Raw genomic sequence first — 15,465 nt, 5'->3', positions numbered from 1 at the left:
TCATTCATCGTATCTATGTATTTGTTGTACCAAGAAACTATTTTATCCCTCTTATAGAGCTAGTACACTATTTCAATTTAGTGAATTTCAATTGAACGAAATTATAACCTCTCACTTTTTCAAACCAAAATCAGATATAATTGTCTCTATCTGTCAAATTAAAATTTTCTTTGAAATTGAAAATGAAATTTAAATTTAATTAAACCTATAAAAACCTTATATTGCTAATGAAATTCTAAAAAAGAATCTAAAAAAAAAAATTACTTGACATTGGAATAGAAAATGCCGCCACGAAGACTAATATCTTTTACTAAATCTTATTAATTTAATATTTTTATATCTTACGTGTTAAATTTTATGTTAAATTTTAATGTTTATGTGTTAAATTTCGATAAATATAAATTTCATTTGTTACCTGAGTGACCGTTTTTTAATAAAAAAAAATAATATAGTTATAGAATAATGTAAATTGAAGACAGTGTTATTTTTTTTAATTTCTTAATTATAATAGCCGAAAAGAAGGCTTGTTTCTAACTTTCTCTGAATAAACAAATATATTTAAAATTTTCTTTTCTATAGAAACTAAAAAAAATAATTAAAATTAAGCGTTAATTACGTTTAAATAAAAAACTATTTTATATCATTTCCTTCATAAGTTTGTTTGTTTAATTTTATTGTTTTTTTATGTGAGTTGTGATATCTTTCTCCCAATTTTTCTTTAAAATATTCAAAACTAGTTTATAAGAATAAGTTCAATATTTTTAATTCATATTTAATATTTTAATATTTATTTTGGTGGAAGAATAAATTTGTTGAAAAACCAAATAAATTTCTCTATATATCTCTGACAGTTATTTTATAAATATTTTATTGTGATAAAATAAGTTCAGTGAAAATATTTTAAAAAAAAAATTATGAAGAATTATTGCTGAAAAAAAAGTAGGTGAGATCGTTAAGAATCTCACCTAATAATGAGTGGTTAAAAAAAATTAACTAAAAAAAGTATTTCCCCCTAGTGCAGCACTGGAACAGTGTTGAATAGCCGAGGAGACTGGAGAAAACAATGGCGTTAATTGCGTAATTTTTTTCTTCACTTCTCACGGGCAAGCATCTCCTCATTTCAACACAATGCTTTATTAAACGGATCAGAATCTTAAAAAACTAAAACAGTAGCACTTCCTTTATGCACCTCACTGCTATTTTTGGGCTAATTTCTGGAGAAAAATATTGACAGAAACAAAAACTTACCTGTGGAAGGAAATTTTCCTCCCGGCCTTTTTATCGGATGAATTGCAATTCACCACTATACACTTCATTGTTAAATATCAATGATGCACCTGATTATCAAAGTTTATCGGATTTTATCACGAAATATCCACTGGAAACTTGTGAATTGCACTAATAAAAAAGTCACCCAAACAAATTCTCCAAACTTCCACTGCAAAATGCTCCACCACAGACACACGAAAAATTGACAAATCACCATAGACTGGTGGATTTAAAGAAAAAGAATCATCTGGTTTTCGAAATATTCGAGATCGATTAATCGAAAATCGATTTTTCGAATAATTGGACTTTCGATTAAATCGGATGAAATTGGGATGTCATGAGGCTTGTAGTACTCAACGAGAGCTTTCCAAAACACCGAAATTTTTCCAAATCCGATAATTAGAAGCGGAGATGTGGCCATTTGAAAATTGAATTTTTGACCCCCCATAGCTCGTGTCAGGGGCGTCGGAGGGGATTAAGTTTGATATCGATCGAAAGCTCTTGGGTCCAGCTATAACATATTAAAATTTGAGATCGATCCATGCCATAGGGGCTGAATTATTGAGAAAACAAAATTTGGGGGTGTTTCAAAATGGCGGTGAAGGGGGTGGGGGTGGATCTGACATCACTTACTTCTAGCCGCCCATCGACATTTAACCTTTGCCGAAAACCGCTTGTCGATATCTATTTCCGTTCTCTCTCCAGAAGTGGTTATACGACGGACGGACGGACGGACGGACGGACGGGAGAGGACGTCGACGAAAATCGATTTTTGGCGCATATGATATTCGTGATCTATGAGTGTCAAAACGTGTATATCCAAAATTTGGGCCCGATCTGACGAGGTCGCATTTCACCTGTGATTACAAAAGCTGAGATTGACGAAATGACGATGGTGATGGCCTTCCGTTTCAGGATGCCAAAAATTTCCCCATAAAAAAAATGTCCTTTTACCTCCACAAAGCACCCTTGAGTCTTCCACAGCATCATATGACCGTTTAATTTAGGGTATTAAATCCGAGTATATTGGCTCTAGGATATAATGTTTTACAATTAAGCCTATAATTTTGGGAGGTCAATACATACCGAAAAATTAAGTTGACCGTTTGAATGACAAGGGACTGCAATAGTCAATCTACCGCCAGAATGCAATACTTATTTTATAATTAATAAATATAATTTACAATACTACGCAATTATATAAGAATATATTAAATTTTCGTCAGTGTTAATCAACTAAGTTTTTAATAATAAAAGTTGATTTTTATTGGCCTTGTAGTGATAAAAAGATCTTTTTGTTGATTTTTAACTAAATTATTGTCCACTTATTTTCTTTATTTTATATCAAAAGGATCCGTTACGACAAACTGAGCTTCTTGCTGATGCCAAGAACCAACCCCAACAGCTGGAGTTGCTCCTGCATATCTACCAGAATATTTAATCTTCCTTGCTAGCATATTTTCGAAGCGTGGCTTTATAAAGCTCCATGCTCCCATGTTTCTGTGCTCCTCTTGAGACCATATAAAGTCTAAAAATTATTACAAAAAATGTGTTACATATAATCAGAGTTTAAAAGATGAAATTTAGAAGATATGCACTTACTCTTAGCATTTTTATACTTGTCCAATTCAGTATTGAGCTCGTGAACAGGAAAAGGACATAGTGACTCCACTCGAATAATAGCCACATTTTTGAGATCCCTAGCATTCCTCTCGGCATTGAGGTTGTAGTAATGTTTCCCAGAACAAAGAATTACTTTCTTTACCTCTGATGGATTTGCAAAAGAATCTCCAATCACGGGTAAAAAGAAAGTACCTGGCCTGAAATCATCTGGTTTTGAAATAGCATCTGAGAGTCGCAACAACACTTTTGGTGAAACTATTATTAAAGGCTTCCGGAAGTTTCGTACAATTTGACGACGCAGTGAATGAAAATACTGAGCTGGAGTTGTTGGATTAATCACTTGCATATTAATATCATCGCCATCGGGCTGTGTTTCACTTGAGTCAGTCATTTGAAGAAAGCGTTCAATACGACAAGAACTATGTTCAGATGCTGCTCCGTCGTATCCATGCGGAAGAAGGACGACAAGTCCATTGCAAATCATCCACTTCGCTATGGTAAAGAATTATCATATCATATTATTATATTAAAAAAGAAATGCGATAGACAAAGGCTCACTTACTTTCTCCACTGCTAATAAATGTATCAAACAGAATTTGAGCTCCATTGAAAAAATCTCCAAATTGTGATTCCCAAATAATCAAGTTGTATGGATTATCTATTGCCATTCCGTACTCAAAACCAAGTACTGCTTCCTCCGACAGGATACTATTGGCAATTTCCAGCTTGCCACCCAAACCGCCTTCCATTGAGTTTAGTGGAATGTATATTTCATTAGTTTTCTGATCAACGAGCATTGCATGACGATGTGAAAAAGTACCACGTCCAACATCCTCTCCACTAAGACGTACATTGTGGCCCTGGTACATAAGACTTCCGAATGCCATTGCCTCAGCTGTAGCCCAATCGATTCGACCTTCAGCAATCTTCTTAATTCTTCCGGACACATGAGTTTTTTCCAAGTGTTTATGAATAGTCTAAAAAACATAAAAGGATTTTTAAATTAGAATTCTCGTGCAATCACAGATAAAGTTTAGCTGCAGTTAAATTAACCCATTTTCTACAGAGATCATTATTTACAGAGAATATTATCAGAAAACAAAACAAAAATATTTGAATTTTATATTGTATTTGAATATTTAATCATATTGAATATTCAAACATAGGTATCATACTGCAATGAGATTAAATTACTTATTATTAATTAGACAAATAGTTGAACTATTTATTGATAAAATTTGATTAAACCAAAATTTTATGGGATTGTTGATCATGCGTTAAAGCAAACTATTAAACTTGGTCAAAGATTGGAATAGAGTTTCTCAAACTACTAACATGTAAAAAATAACTTACAAAATTTTTAGGGTAAGCAACACTTTTTACAGCAATAAATCCAAGAAGAGAATAATCAAGACCAGTATCCCATACAGTTATTTCTCGACCAGCTTGTTTCATGCCTGACCATTGTTTCTTAAAATACCAATTTTCTGGTTCATAAGAGTTCAACTGATTAAGTTCGTTATTTAGAAAATCGGTATGTTGTTTGGATATTTTATTCACTTCATCCTGTGTCATTTCATTTTCCAACACTAAATAAGCTGTATATTTGTCCGGAACAGACCTGTGAAATATACCATAATATTAGGTGAGATTTTTAACAATCTCACCTACTATAATCCTAACAGGGACAGATAATCCTAACCGGCTTATGTATGTGAGATTCTTAATGTGAGCTAACTCGGAATGTATGCAAATTCGATTTAGAGCTGAAGTTGGGGGACGCCATTCAGTTATCTTGAATCAAATTCGTGAAATTATACAAATTTTGTATTAAAACCAAAATATCAAGGTTTTGGATGAACTGACAGAAAAGTGATATATGGGTGAAACGTAGACCAGAAAGTTCTCTATAATTTTGCCATAGAGCATGATCTCATCGATTACTCAGAAGCCGAGATAAGCGCGGTTTTTTGTTTCTCAACTCGTTTTTTCGACCAGAACGCCCCAAGTGTTCATTTGATGAACTTCAACTATATCAAAGAATTGTTGTATTATGTGAGAATTTCCATTTAAAACCCTATTTTAAGTGTCTTGGTGGAGTAGAGGCAGTCAAATTGGCATCTGAGTGATTTCAAAGCGTTATTATGGGAAAAATCAATTTTTTTCACACTTAACTCTTTCGCGTCCATTAATGTCATGACACGGGGAAAAAGTTTTTTTTTTGGTATTTCATTAATTGAAATCTATTTTCGTGCACGATACACTTCAAGACTCCAGTTAGATTTCAATTAATGTAAATAGCCAAAAAGAAAGTCATATATGACCCTATAGCGTACGGTCTCGCATTATCTGATCGAAAATGATGTATGGACGAATCATATAGAGACAAATGTGTGGAGCCCCTCTACAATTGGTGTCGAAGTAATCATCAAAATCGGTTGAAACCACAGCGCACTTAGCGTTTTGGAAACACTAGACTGGTCGAGATAATTGAGGTTATGTGATATTGAAATTGGTTTTTCGACTGTGGACCCCTTATAGCCCCTGTATTTTTTTGTTTGTTAGGCATTGGTCCCATTTTTGAGAAGTTCAAATGTTCTAGAAAGTTGTATTCTGATAATTTGAACCATTTGGCCATTTTGAGATCTTTCGTTTAAGCCCTCAGCAATCATACTAAAATCGGTCACATAAAACCGGAAGGAGATATGATTTTTTTAATTTCGTGAACTTTGACCCCTCATATCTCCGCCACTTCCCCTTCTAACATCACAAGTTCATTCTATTGAAACCACAGCGCATGTTGTAGCCCTTGCTTAAGTCGATCCATTTTGTTCGAATAAACTAATTAATATTTCCTAGACTGGACTACAACACGATAGCGCCTAAAATTTCATTAACTTGCACAATTTTAGTATGATCTAGTCCAGTCTAGCACGTTTCCAAAATGGTGCGTAAGTGCGCTGTGGTTTCAATAGAACCGGAGATATGAGGGGTCAAAGTTCACGAAATTCAAAAAATCATATCTCCGGTTCTATTTAATCGATTTTAACGATTGAGGGCTTAAATGAAAGATCTCATTAAACGCTATAACTTTCTGGAACATTTGAACTTCGTGGGACCAACACCAGGGGCGCCACAGTCGAAAACCAATTTCAATATCACATAACCTTAATTATCTCGACACGTGCTTCACTGATTTTGATTATTACTTCGACATAATTGTAGAGGACATTTGTTCCTACATTTCGTCTATACATCATTTTCCGATCAGACTACGCCATCTGTCCGATTTTGTCGTTAAAGTGTGAAAAAATTGATTTTTCCCATAATAATGCTTTGAAATCACTCAGATGCCAATTTGACTGCCTCTACTCCACCAAGACACTTAAAATAGGGTTTTAAATGGAAATTCTCACATAATACAACAATTCTTTGATATAGTTGAAGTTCATCAAATGAACACTTGGGGCGTTCTGGTCGAAAAAACTAGTTCAGAAACAAATAACCTCGATTATCGCGGCTTCTGAGTAATTGATGAGATCAAGTTCTACGGCAAAATTATAGAGAACCTACATTTCACCCATATATCACTTTTCAGCTCTAAATCGAATTTGCATACATTCCGAGTTAGCTCACGTTAAAAATCTCACCTACAATAAACTGATCTAGGCTTATCACTAGTTTTTCCATTAAAAAATCTCTCCATTGAAAATAAACAATAAATTTACAGTATTTCTTACTTTCTGTGATGAATAATTTCATATAGGGCTGGATTTGTGAATGTTGGATCATCTAATTCATTATGACCCCATCTTCGGAAGCAGTTAAGATCTATGAAAACATCAGTACGGAACTCTCTCTGGTATTCAAAAGCCAATTGCGTAATTAATGTAAGTGCTTCTGGATCATCCACATTGACATGAAAAATAGGAGCATCAATTGATTTGGCTAAATCCGAACAATATTGACTTGATCTGCCACGATCACCAGGTGTTGTAAATCCTATCTATAAAATTAGTATTTAATACTATTTACAAACATTTTATAAAACAAGGTACTAGTCTTGTACCTGATTATTCACAATCATGTGGATAGTTCCTCCAATATCAAAGTGTGGAGTTCCCGCCATAAAAAGACATTCCTGATTTACACCTTGACCAGGAAAAGCAGCATCTCCATGTAGTTGTAGATTTAAAACTGATGAGGAAAAATCTTTCGATTCATCATCCCCAAATGCACCATCTCGAAAAGATTGTTGCTTTGAACGAGTCTTGCCCATAGAAACAGGATTTACTGCTTCCAAATGAGATGGATTATGTAACATACTAAAATGGATTATTTTTCCATCTACGTTTAAGTCCTCAGTCACATCTAGTAAAAGTTAAAATTAAATTGAGAAAAATTAGAAATCGCGTTCTGTGAGTTATAATTCTAATAAATAAATTAATTTACGGAAATGACTAGCAATATCACACATAGCTTTAGCGTCAGTTGGAAATTCTGGGAGTCCTTTAAATTTCCGGAAAATCTTTGATGGTCTTGTATTCAGCATTGTGGTTAGCAAGTTAAGTTTCCCTCGATGAGGCATTCCGAGGACAATGTGTGTAATATCACCTAAAAAAATTAAAATTCTTGTTGGTGGTGGTCGACTTCTTTGACTTCTAAATTTTTGTTATCATTCCGCCAAAAATTTTATCAATTATTACAGAATGTATTATATATTTATATGTACCTTGTGCTGATAATTTAAGAATCTCACGAAAAAATGCTAGCATACTTTCAGCACCTTCGCCACCATATCGTTTCACTGTGGGGAACTTAGTGGCAAGAAAATTATCCCAGTTCTGAGATTTTATCAATAGTTCAGCAATATCTCGTCTTTCACTTTTAGATAGTTTCTTCTGCCTTATGCATTCAAATTTTTGCTTGAGCCAATCTTTTTTGTGTTCTGACTGCAAATAATTTAACATTTTTCAACAAAAAATAAATTTTAGAAAAAAACATTATATTTGTTACCCCAATATGATTAATTTCAGCACCAACTGATCCACAATAAATTGTTCTAAGTATGCTCTCTAATTCCTTCACTGTCACTAATTGACTAATGACTCCACTAATAATCCCACGTACATCAACCTCTTGCATTTCACTCAGTCCATATTTGTTGAAATCTAATTCTGGAATTGATCTAGAATTGTAAAAAATTTTTGTTTATTTTTGTTTATTGAATTCGGGCAGTAACATAAAATTTTAATTTTTTAAATCCCTGGGTAATAATTTTTTATATAACGTACTCCCACATTAGTTTATATGTGTTGAATATGTCTTTCATTCTGTAACGGCATAGAAGGTATAATTGTATACTTACTGATACTGAGATGCAAAATTTACAGGATTAACTTGAGCTAAATTGTGACCGTGACTTCGATATGCTTCAACCCATCGGTAAATATTACAATGACGGTTTCTCGCTTGAAGCACCTCCTCAGGAACTAATCAAAGAGAATAGTAACAATCAACAATTAATGGATTGAATTGATGATTTGTTCATAAATTGCCTGACTTGATATAGTATAACTTGATACTCAAGAAGAGGGTCTTGTCTTATCGGACACGTTCCAATTGAAATATTTCATCGCCGTCAAGAGAGATAAGAGATGCTCAAGCACATATTAAAGGCTCTACCATTTACGTTGCATAATGCCCGTAAGACCTAATAACTGATGAAATGTTATACTCACCCGCAAAGGATTTTCTTACTTTACTCCTATATCCATGTACACCTCCCTCACTTTGATACCATCTACGGCAAATGTAAGACAATCGACCGTCATATCCTTTCATCGACGAAAATGCAATTGTTTTCTGCATCCTAATGTCACCTTTTTTTAATGCCTTTCGCAAAGTATTCCCGTACACTTAGAATGTTAACGATTGACTGATTTTCCTTTCGCGATTAGTTTGTAGGAGATGTATTCAACAAGTAATACATGTAATGTGAAGACGCGGGTTTGTATACTGGCTGAAATAGTAACAGCAGAGGCATATAAGGCATATCAACAAATCTTCATAACACTCTTCAAAATATACTTATTAATATTGTTTTAAATATATATAAAAAGTGCAATAGTTAATCTTCAATCTATATAGCAACAAATTTTAAATAGATTTATCTCTCTTGTTCAAAGACGTGTAGAACTTTAATTGCTAATATCACCAGAGAAAATGAGAGTGATTTAAGTGTTTCACTGTATCGCACAAATATATTGTTAATAAACTGACACATTTAGAAATATTTTAAGCTATTTACAAAATTCCACACCCATACACAATATTGTAAGTTGACAATAATGGCAATACAAAACAACTTTCATATTGGGAAGTACGTTACGTATAGTTAAAAAACAGTGGATGTGTTTGTTGGAATGACTTTGTGTAGATGTAAAAAAAAATATCTCAAAATACAAGAAAAAAATTATTCAGATAGTGATATGATAAAATAAGAGGTCAGATTGTAAAAATTATGCTTTAGGGGGAAGTGGGGGTGGGGAACTTTTGAAAGTGAAGTACCTTTGAAATTGGGATTTTTCATCTATTTTTAAATAAAATTGAGCCTTATCGTGATTTAATTTAGCTTCGCAAACAGATTGAGAAGCAAAATTACATTATGATAACTGGCTTAGTCCCACTTAAACATAGGAGAAAAATCACAATTTCAAAGGTGCCCACTTCCCCCTAATACATTATGCATTACTATACTAACTGTTACATATTCTAACTGTTACAAAGCAACGTTTAGGGGGAAATGGGGCACCTTTAAAATTTGTTTTTTCACCTATTTTTAAATAAAATTGTGCCTTATCGTGATATACTTTAGTTTCACAGACTGAAAAACTAAATAATGTACATTTTGATATGGCTCAGTTCCACTTAAACATATTTGAAAAATCCCAATTTCAAAGGTGCCCCACTTCCTCCTAGTCATAGAACTAAAGGATGAATTCTTCAAGCAAATTGAAAATTAAGAAAATTCTTGTAAAATAAGTGCGGTATGTCACTCCCTTTTATTTATGAACAAAGTTACTGTAATCGTATAGTGAAACGCTTTCAAAATATTCGTATTATATATATATATATATATTGGATGAGATTATATATTCTGTCACTAGAAGAGGTTGAAAGTTTGGAGTGGTATATCTCAGCTCCTGATGAACATAATTGGATGAGTGAACTACTGTTAGAAAACTTGGTTCATTAGCTTTTAGAATCTAATATACTTAATCTGCTATGGATAAACCATGGTCATCCAGAACCATTTATGTCGAAGAAAACACATTTTGCAACGTCTTTTTTGGCCATCTACTTCTGGGACCAGGAGTGACCCACTTTTCTCTCACATGGACTGTTCGTTAGAGGAACTCAAATGGTATAATTTGTGGAAGAAACTTTTTTTTTGGACATCTTACTTTTTTTTATTCATCCACTTTTACAAGAATTTTAACATTTTACACGCACAGAAAAAAATGACAGAAATCCTTCTATCTCATTTTCTGGACAAACTAATGAAGATATCGACTTGGAATGTTCTAAGTACTCCCCCATAAGTTGATCCAAGGAATCCAAATATCACATCAATTTCATCCCCACGTCTATCTTTCCCCTCCAGAAACCACTCTTTTAGGATTTCTGTATTTTTTTTCTTGCGTTTAACACTTCAAAATTCTTGCAAAAGTCGATGAATAAAAAAAGTAAGATGTCCAAAAAAAAAGTTTCTTCCACAAATTGTACCTTTTGAGTTCCTCCAACAAACAGTCCATGTGCGAGAATTGTGGGTCACTCCTGGTCCCAGCAGTAGATGGCCAAAAAAGACGTTGCAAAAAATGTTTTCTTCGACATAAATGGTTCTGGATGACCATGGTTTATCCATAGCAGATTAAGTATATTAGATTCTAAAAGCTAATAAACCAAGCTTTCCAACAATAGTTCACTCATCCAATTATGTTCATCAGGAGATGAGATATACCACTCCAAACTTTCAACCTCTTCTAGTGACAGAATATATGATCTCATCTAACATATATTAGATGAGTTCATATATTCAGTCAGTAGAAGAGGTAAAAAGTTTGGAGTGGTATATCTCAGCTCCTGATGAACATAATTGGATGAGTGAACTATTGTTGGAAAGCTAGGTTCATTAGCTTTCAGAATCTGGTATATGTAATTGGCTATGGGTAAATCATGGTCATCCAGAACCATTTATGTCTAAGAAGACACTTTTTGCAGCGTCATTTTTGACCATCTACTGCTGGGACCAGGAGTGACCCACAATTCTCGCACTTGGACTGTTCGTTAGAGGAACTCAAAGGGTATAATTTGTAGAAGAAACTTTTTTTTTTGGGCATCTTCCTTTTTTTTATTCATCGACTTTTGCAAGAATTTTAAAATATTAAACGCATAGAAAAAAATGACAGAAATCCTTCTATCTCATTTTCTGGACAAACTAATGAAGATATCGACTTGGAATGTTCTAAGTACTCCCCCATAAGTTGATCCAAGGAATCCAAATGTCACTTCAATTTCACCCCAACGTCTATGCTTCTCCTCCAGAAACCACTCTTTTAGGAATATCTCAAGAACCAGACCATCGATGCATTTCATTTTTGGATATGTTTTAGAGAGTGTCCTAGCGGACATTTCATCCATACATCTCAACGACGCCCGACCTCTTCTTCTTGCACGTGCTAATAATCTGGTTAGAAGAGCAGAATTTCTTCTTATTAATTTTCTGACCAAAGAGACAAAGTTAGCGACTTTTATTGTTCTGAGTACCCCCCAAAAGTCAATTTAAGGAATCGAAATAACATATGCAATTGCCTCTCATCCCACTCCTTGTCCTCCAGAAACCACTCTTTTGAGAATATCTCAAGAACCAAATCATCGATCCTTTTCATTTTTGGATATGTTTTTGACATGGCCAAGGCGGACATTTTGTCCTCAGACACCAATATTGTACAGAAATTTCTTCTTGGAATTTCCAAGGCCAATAAATAGACAGCGTAAGAGAGTATATTTTTAACGGATTAACACAGAATGTGGTGTGCGACAAATAATGTTGAACTAGAAAATAGGTCAAGAAGTAACCTACTTTATGCGCAAATAAAGTGGGATAATTGAGAAAAATAAATCAATTACTATTACTTGTCGCAGAAAGAATTGATAAAGATTTGAATTTATAAGAAAAGTCGAGATCTTTCTAAAAAAATATCCAAATTTAACCAAAACGGTTAAATTATGAGTTCTTCAATGTGATTGACCTTTCTCCTTCAATATTTCAAAATGGTGAATTTTCCGGTCATGTATGTTTAGACGAAATAGTCGTCTGGACTACCTCTAAAACATATCCGATAATCATTGAAAAAACTTTGGCCAATTTTGAGAAAAAAAAAGATTTTGATGGGGTTAAAGGGTGTGCAGAAGAAGAAAAATTTGGAGATTTTGTTTTGTATTGGGGGTCACCGAAGACCGGAAGTTGATATCTTTTACCGTTTAAGCTCGAGAGCGGTGACGGTGACAAATTGGAAAAAAAATCGATTTAGTGTTCTTTGTTTGAGTTCGAGTAGTAAAAGCTACACTGTAAAATATTATAAATATGTCTATCTAATCTAAATTAAGTCACTTGTGTTTTTCCAAATCTTCTAACTCACCTACACAAACTATTCTCGGGAAAAAAAAACTGAAGAGAAAGTAAAAGTCCTTCGAAATATTCTATTTAATAATAATTGATTAACGTAGATGAGTCAAAAAGAAAAAAAAACATTGTCAAATAAAACACTCAAGATATATACTGGAAATATTATATTTTATTGTTTCATTGAATTATCAAGTTATTTAGCCCTCATTATATACACTTTTATTTTAGAGAGTATGTTAATCAAATTTATTTCACAATATTTCTTTCCAAAGCACTGTGTTTGTTGTTTATGAAAGTATAAAATTTATGCGAATTCGTTTTCATATCAATTTTTTAAATTTCTTTTATAAGTATTATTGTTTTTTTTATACTGTATAATATGTATGTAGCTATTTAATGAGTGTAAATATTAGGGTTGTTTTTTTCCTCGCCTTTTAAATTTGATATAAATACTATGATCCAGTGTGGTAAATTTTCTTTAATAGTAATGGAAGTTCAATTATGAGTCAAAATGGTATTGTATATGTATGTAGTTTGAGTGATATTCATAAATGAATTAAAATTGTTAAATCATTAATGAAATTCCTAGGAGTGAAAACAACAAAAGGAAAAAAAATACTTGTAAAAGACCACTCTTGGACGAATGTTAGAACTTTGATTTTTACCTCGTAATTTAATAAAAAGCTCAAATGCGCCAACTAAATAATTGAACTATGAAAATTTCCTAAGTTATTAAGATTGTGAATTAATTCATAAAAATTTCAAACAACAACACATAAAAATAAAAGATAAATATACAATAAATGGAGGAATACTAGAACCATCCATTTACAAAATTAATAATTATTTTCCAAATTCTAAAATGACTTTAATCGCCCCCTGCAAAACTATCTTGCGTGATGTTTGAATCAAGACTGGCACAATCTGATTCTTGATCCTGGTTGTTGCTATAGTTGGCAGCCTCTTGAAGCCTCATTAGCATGTTTAGCTGAAATTAAAAATTGATCATATCAAAAAGATTGTCGTTTTAAGTAATTATTAAACAAAAAATAATTTTACACTCAAAGAAATTCTCAAAAAATACAAATTAAAAATTGAAATTATTCTACATCACAAAATGCATATTTAAAAAGGAACTAACTAGTGGATCTTGCTGTTCACTATTGCCAGTTGGTCCTGCCTCAAGTCCCACGTCTTCAGCATTTATCTGACGCAATGAGGGTACCGTTGTGGGACCCACTGGCCAAGGATATGTGTCGCGTATGTATGTGGATGGGTCAACCCAAACACCACCGCGACGCCCATAGAGCTGCACACCTTCCCGTACAGCATTGACTAGATATGGCGCCAAGTGGTAATTCCACACATCCGTAAACCAGACTTGGGAATCATTCATGTCCAACGGACATGAAAGAAATAAACGCGGTCCAATAGTTACATCACTAGAATTGTGTGTTTCTAAGAAACGGTTTATGTGCTGCCACACAGTGGGCAACCAAGCCAAAATACTAGATAGCTGTGGTTGGGTATTATGAGCCGTGAGTTCCAATGTAAATAACTTCCGACGAAGAAAGCGAGCCAGGAAACCCTTGACGGGCTCCATATGATTAGCTGTTAGCACCCATCGGAAATTATGATGAAGCTGTAGATTTGTCGTGTTGCACGTAGCTTGCGACATGGTCCCAATGATGCAGGGTAACTTTGACGCTGGTCCCGCGCTTAAAAGGCACGAGAACACATCACCAAGCGCTGATGCATGATGTAAATTATCAAGAATTATCACGGATGGCAGTTCTGATACACAATTCACCATAGAGGCTTGTTCTGCTACGTGAACCAAATATTGCTGAAGTTCTTTTGAAGATTTGTGATCCACGTTGAATGTGGCAATTGCCTCAGCAGGATTTCCCCTACCTGAGCGTGCAACCAGGAATTCTGCCAGTTTTCGTGCCAAATAGGACTTTCCTGTTCCACTAGGACCACATAAGATTAACCGTCGATGTTCCGTTAAGAGGCTAATATATCGGTGAACAATGCTACGAGGGATGAGACTATCGAAAGCGAGACTACCAACACCCTGCAGGCAGATGTAAAGTGTTTTCACATTGCCAACAATATATCCACATGGTAAAAGCTCTGGAAAACCCATTTCCGGTCCTCTTTTAGCTTCTCCCAAATGATAAGATGTAATTGAATCGGTATTGAGCCCCAAACTAGTACCTGGATCAATCTTTGAAAGATAGTCTTTGAAAGTTTTTCGCACGATATAGTCAAGATTTTGCCAAGTTGTCTTGCCTGAAATATATGTATAGGCAATTGTAAACTCAGTGAAATTGGTATTATCACCATTCTCTCCATTAGGACTAAGACTATCCAAAGAAGGTACATTAGCGTAATAGTAGTCGCAGTCCATAATCTCTTCCGAGTATTTTTGAAATGAATCAGGTTGGCCCAAATATACAGCAATTGATATCTTCTTACCATCAAGATGGTCAATATCATCCACAACAGTGGTACTTAAGGACTCTGGAGGAACGGATTCAACTTGAGGCGGAGGAGTTAAATCAATATGAGAAGTCGGACTAATTGTTTGGGGTGGATCTGGTGCAGGAGCTGGTGGGATATTTTCTTCTTCGGTTTCTTCAAAAGTATTTGGTAATTCCATTGGTGGTCTCGAGGCAGTATCAACCAGGCTATATCGCCTTGGTTCACTCAAACTACCACTAGGACTCAGTGGTGCTCCCAAACTTCCTGAACTTCCCGCTAAAGAGCGACTAGTAACCAATTTTTGAAGTCTCTCGTTATTTTGTTTTAGATTTATCATTTCAGCACGCATTTTCATCACAGTATCCTTGAGACTCTCCAGTTGAGAAGCTGAGCTC

General features: G+C 34.1%; 2 protein-coding genes across 2 annotated transcripts in view; both read right to left on the bottom strand.

Annotated features, from left to right (window-relative positions):
* Nucleotides 1–2,510: 2,510 nt before the first annotated feature.
* LOC129807529 (probable 2-oxoglutarate dehydrogenase E1 component DHKTD1 homolog, mitochondrial) lies at nucleotides 2,511–9,166 on the bottom strand. Its single transcript, XM_055856865.1, has 11 exons — nucleotides 8,634–9,166; nucleotides 8,261–8,384; nucleotides 7,909–8,080; nucleotides 7,625–7,844; nucleotides 7,345–7,506; nucleotides 6,962–7,263; nucleotides 6,633–6,898; nucleotides 4,246–4,513; nucleotides 3,455–3,869; nucleotides 2,872–3,384; nucleotides 2,511–2,797 (listed from the first exon to the last, which is right to left on the bottom strand). The coding sequence occupies exons 1-11, from the start codon at nucleotides 8,761–8,763 to the stop codon at nucleotides 2,604–2,606; spliced, it is 2,766 nt and encodes a 921-aa protein (XP_055712840.1). The 5' UTR covers nucleotides 8,764–9,166; the 3' UTR covers nucleotides 2,511–2,603.
* A 3,566-nt stretch (nucleotides 9,167–12,732) lies between these two features.
* The window catches only part of LOC129805245 (protein sickie-like), an 11,655-nt gene continuing 8,922 nt past the window's right edge, over nucleotides 12,733–15,465 (bottom strand). Inside the window, exons 2-3 of the mRNA XM_055853024.1 lie at nucleotides 13,725–15,462; nucleotides 12,733–13,571 (exon numbers count right to left, since the gene is read on the bottom strand). Of these exons, the coding sequence (XP_055708999.1) occupies nucleotides 13,452–13,571; nucleotides 13,725–15,462 (1,858 nt within the window). The 3' untranslated portion in view covers nucleotides 12,733–13,451. The remainder of the gene's footprint in view (nucleotides 13,572–13,724; nucleotides 15,463–15,465) is intronic.

The sequence above is a fragment of the Phlebotomus papatasi genome, chromosome 3 (assembly GCF_024763615.1).
Source record: "Phlebotomus papatasi isolate M1 chromosome 3, Ppap_2.1, whole genome shotgun sequence".
In the NCBI taxonomy this organism is placed as follows: Eukaryota; Metazoa; Arthropoda; class Insecta; order Diptera; family Psychodidae; genus Phlebotomus; species Phlebotomus papatasi.
Note: the sequence above shows the minus strand (reverse complement) of the source record. Positions and strands in the feature narration are given on the sequence as shown.

Coding starts and splice junctions, on each gene's coding strand:
- LOC129807529 (XM_055856865.1), bottom strand. CDS start 8,763: ATGCAGAAAACAATTGCATTTTCGTCGATGAAAGGATATGACGGTCGA. Junction 8,385..8,633: donor AGTAAGAAAATCCTTTGCGG/GTGAGTATAACA, acceptor CTCTTTGATTAG/TTCCTGAGGAGGTGCTTCAA. Junction 6,899..6,961: donor ACATGATTGTGAATAATCAG/GTACAAGACTAG, acceptor CTAATTTTATAG/ATAGGATTTACAACACCTGG.